This window comes from Toxorhynchites rutilus, chromosome 3, assembly GCF_029784135.1.
Source record: "Toxorhynchites rutilus septentrionalis strain SRP chromosome 3, ASM2978413v1, whole genome shotgun sequence".
Lineage (NCBI taxonomy): Eukaryota > Metazoa > Arthropoda > Insecta > Diptera > Culicidae > Toxorhynchites > Toxorhynchites rutilus.
The window spans coordinates 89,930,077-89,934,797 of record NC_073746.1 but is presented as its reverse complement, the minus strand read 5'-3'; the positions used below and the strand labels follow the sequence as shown (position 1 = coordinate 89,934,797).

Here is a 4,721-nt window from a genome sequence, read left to right as displayed (position 1 = left end):
ATGAAAAGGCTTGACTAGTAGAACACAGTTATTTATGAAAAATGCGAATCCAAGATGGCCGCCACCACAAAATGGCGCCATATATTTTTTTTTCAAAACCTTATCAATATGGGTATCGAATGAAAGTGCTCGACTAGTAAAACATAGTAGATCATGAAAAATCCAAATCCAAGATGGCCGCAGTCCGCAAATAACTAACAACTTTTAAAATAGTTTCATTCAGCTTGACCTGTTTGTATGTATGTTTGAATGTTTGTAGGGTTGTTTGTAGGGATGTGCTCCCGTGGCCGAGTGGTTAGGGTCAAAACCTAACATGCCGGGGGTTCGGGTTCGGTTCCCGTTCTGGTCGGGGGAATTTTTCGTAAAAGAACTTTCCTCCGACTTGCACTGTGGTCACGCGTATTCTAGAGCTTGCCACTCAGAATGCATTCAAGGCGTGTTATTTGGCATAGAAATCTCAACTAAGTACTAGTAAAAAATGACGCAAGTAATATTACGTTGAGACGGTGAAGTTCCTCTAGGAACGTTGGTGCCATTTAAGAAGAAGAAGAAGGGTTGTCCCACATTAATAGAAAATTGACCCCGCTCCTGTTGACTGATGGATCTGAATTTTGGAAGACACCTTTAACCCTTTGCGGTCGGAATTAATGTCCCTTGAAAAAGGTCTTCTTACCTTTCGACGCAAATATTATTTTATTTATACCGAGTACCGTTATCTATTATTTATAGAAACTCCGTATACATTCATTAAAAAGTTCACTAGACATTAGTTTTTTAGAAAAATTATTATTTTAGAAAAAATGAGCACTATCACATCGTTGAATAAAGTATTCAGTATGATTCCTTGCTGTGGTGGCTGAGAGCAAACAAACGACCGCAAATGGTTAATTCTACTGTCATTATAAAACTGCGTATTCAATGATCTTGAAAAACTCAATTTGGCCGCCGCTAAAAAATGGCTGTTTGGCTTGATTTGGAGAACACAAAACATAATAAACAACATATATTCAAAAAGGTCGCCGCCACTAAATTGTCGACTATGTATTTATGCAATCCCCTAAATATATGTATCAAATGAAATGATTTGACCAATAGAATACGTAACATAATAAAAATATTCCGAAAAAAATTAGGTAAGAAATGGGGATGAGGATTTGAGAAAACCCACATTGATGGGATTAATAGAAAATATGTACAAAGTCCTCCATTTTGTACCGGCCGCCATCTTGGATTTTCTTCCAGTTTTCATGAATTTAAACCGTTTAGAGATAAGCAAACATTTACCGATCACTGAAATCCGATCGAATAAAAATTACCCGAATCGATTGCGTATATCGTATTCTGTCATCCGTTCGACTTCGACGGGTTGTACAAATGTTATCTGACCTTGAAACGTAATGTGATATAGACGTCATTGAGCTTCGCATTGATAATGACGGACAATCATTCATAAAAACTAACAACGCAGGCATTGACATGGAAAATCGTTCTGCAGTTCCATATTCGCCTCAGCTGAGCAAAACATTCAATGCTCATATTAATGTTAAGTTTTGTGGTTCGATGAAGAGCAACACATTAATTTTTCGTTTAATTAGTCTACTTTACGACAAAAATATAAACCTTTTTTCACTTTACATTTAACGTTCAAGAGAACAAACATGTCAGACTCGTAAATGAAATACATCGGGAATAGAATACAAGGAATGGTTTGTGTTTTTTAAAATTTTTTATCGGTGGTCATCGACTTGGCGCTCTATTCCTTTGTATTTCAAACAGGAGTATGAACAAAAGAGTCACGAAGGTTTCAATACATTAGTTATCTTTTTAACAACATTTGCCGGGTCAGCTAGTGATGAAATATTATATGTTTTATTATTATTTATTATTCAATGGCTAAAAATATTTTGTCATTTAGTGGTGTTAATACTTATTATGAAACAAATTTGTTTTGAATATATACAGTTAGGGGCTAATCAAGTGCTTTTATACTAAAATTTAATTATATTCAAAAAATGGAGTTAATCGATTTGGCAAGTGAAACATCCATATAAAATACAAAGGTTTTTTCGTACGTATAACACATCATTACAAAAGAGCAGATGGTCACATTTGAGCTGTTTATTATATGTTATAGTTTTGTTCGTCTCCACCTTAATTAGAATGATTGGATAAATCGGAGAATATTGAAAAAAAATATAGGAAAAGAAAAAAAGATTACGCATGTGTTCTGCATTGAAAAGTCTCATTGGGACTCTTTTTCTTCAATTGAAATTAACTTTGACGACATTGAGCTCCGTGTTCCGCGATTGAGAAAATGATAATGGGTTTTCAGGTGGAATAAGTACATCGAAAATTGTTTAATCCTTTCAGTAATTGAAATTCGAGAGGCGTCGTCTGATATCGCTCACAAATGTACAAAAAACACAAGCCGAGTCTGCCAGTTTCTCACAAAACGCCTGATTTGTGTTGGTTCGTATAGGGATGCCAGGGCCCTTCAAACTGAGCATAGTCAGAAAGGGCTCAGGCTCACGAGATTCAACCGGTCATTTAGTTTTCTATTAAAACATTAAAAATACCACATTTATATAAATGAAGAATCTGACGCGAATAATCGGTTAATTGTAAAATAGAACAACACTACGCATTCATGTGTCCTCGTAACTGTCATTTCAAATCATGCCACGCACGAGGGATCTCAACAATGCTTCGATCACCATTACGCATGACCAGTTATGTTTATGTTTTCTGTTACACCTCCCAAAAATACTCTGCTGTCAATTGTCCCGGTTTGCAATAATAACAAAAATCTATTTTCGTGCCGATCAGAAACTCGCTGGAAAAAGATGTTGAACAATTCTGTTTCACTGTGAAAGTCTAGTGTAAGGTGAATTGCTCAGAAGAAAATTTAGCTCAACAGCATGCTTCCCGAAACGCTCGTGTTTGGAATAGCCCTTCTAGTGACGGGTTTGATACTATTCCTGCTGATATACTTTGTATCCTTTGGAAATCAATATGATCGAACACTTGATTCTCTGAATTCTTGAAAGAAACTCAAAATTTTCTTTAGCTTAACCCACACGGTTGTAGGTAATAATCTTGTCCGATTTGGAATGTGACCACCTCAATGCTCAGCAGTGCTGTTCGAAGCTGAATTTCTGGGTAGTGCCCAAGCTAGCGGCACACTGCATCCTTGCCTTCTTGCTGCTACTCAACGGCAGCTGGATGCTGTTCATTGCCAATGTGCCTATGGCGGCATGGCTCCTGTATGATCTCTACAAAGTGCCGGCCGGAAACTTGGGTATTTACGATCCGGCCGAAATTCACAATCGCGGCATGGTGAAGAAGCATCTGCGCGATACGATGATCGGATTGGGATTCTATTTGATCATATTCTTCGTGTATTTATATTGGTGAGATCTTCGGTTAGTTTTCAAATGATTAACCAGTAAGTATTTTTTTCATCCATTTCAGTATGATCATCGCTATGCTGAAAGGAGATCCTATCAGAAGACACGAGGAAGGAGAGATCATTACGGATTTCTAACCGATGATGAATGACCGCAGTCCGGTGGTCAGGAGGAGATTTGGATTTTAGTTCCTTCATCGTCGATTTTAACGCTTGTCATTAGAAATAGTTTTATCTATTTATCTATTTTTCTCTCTCTATATGTTTACATTAATATCGGCCCATGGAATACTAGCAATAATGTAATATAATGCACTAGATTTTCAAAACATTAGGATTTACTAAATTACTAAAACCAAAGTGATACTGTGTTGTTAGGTGAGATTCTGTAAATTGTAGTCTTGAACTCAATATCACAATCTGAACAAATGTCGTTTGAGTTAGGCTGCGTAGACATCGAATTCTAAATCTCAGGAAATTAGATTTGATGTGACAATTCTGGATATGCACACAAACGCACTAGATACAAATATTCTAGTTGAATATTAAAAAAAATGGATGGGTTATATCTATTCTAAATCCTCAAGGTTGACGTGGAACTACCTTAGCTTAGCAATCATTTGTTTGTATTGATTAAATTTTTGATTGAATGAAACAATTTCCGAATTCAATTGAATTAAATATATTTGCTTTGTGAGTAAAAAGATTGAACAAATGCCATGTAAGGTCAACTCATGCATTGTGATAGATTATGTTCTTCGTTACAAGTAAATTTAATGACAGTCCTTTTACGTTTTGTATGATATCTAGGACAAAATATGTGAACGGAAGAATTATCAAACGATTATTTTATTTACATTTCCCTCTGAAGATCGCATCTCTCAAGTGTACGTACTCAGTTTCAATTTTGACATGTACGCATGTAACGCATATTGTTTAATTGCGGTAACGCATATTGTTTAATCAATAGGCGTTATCGCAGCAAATGGTTATCAACATTTTGCCTAATCATCAAATGGTATGCGTAGAACTTCAGTGAGCAAAAGATACGAAGGTATATCCTTCAATGCAATTTTGAATAACCGAGCTAACGCGTTGTATTCGTACCTGCGTAGCCTTGTAATTCGTGTTAGGACAACACTTCTGGGAGTGCAGAAGTGTTGTCCTAATACTTCAGCGGGTGCTGAAGTATCCCCGGCTTACATGAATCAACAACTTCAACTTCTATTTTTTATACTATAGAGGCTTTAAACTTGAAAGTACATTCGCCTCTAGTGTCTGCACGATTTTCCTAGGTTCCTAGGTAGGACAGGGA

General features: G+C 36.4%; 1 protein-coding gene across 1 annotated transcript; it reads left to right on the top strand.

Annotated features, from left to right (window-relative positions):
* The first annotated feature begins 2,768 nt into the window (after positions 1-2,768).
* Positions 2,769-4,474, top strand: LOC129777145 (protein cornichon homolog 4). The gene is made up of 3 exons (XM_055783227.1): positions 2,769-2,993; positions 3,088-3,410; positions 3,472-4,474. The coding sequence occupies exons 1-3, from the start codon at positions 2,919-2,921 to the stop codon at positions 3,542-3,544; spliced, it is 471 nt and encodes a 156-aa protein (XP_055639202.1). The 5' UTR covers positions 2,769-2,918; the 3' UTR covers positions 3,545-4,474.
* The last annotated feature ends 247 nt before the right edge of the window (positions 4,475-4,721 follow it).

Coding starts and splice junctions, on each gene's coding strand:
- LOC129777145 (XM_055783227.1), top strand. CDS start 2,919: ATGCTTCCCGAAACGCTCGTGTTTGGAATAGCCCTTCTAGTGACGGGT. Junction 2,994..3,087: donor TATTCCTGCTGATATACTTT/GTATCCTTTGGA, acceptor ACACGGTTGTAG/GTAATAATCTTGTCCGATTT. Junction 3,411..3,471: donor TTCTTCGTGTATTTATATTG/GTGAGATCTTCG, acceptor CATCCATTTCAG/TATGATCATCGCTATGCTGA.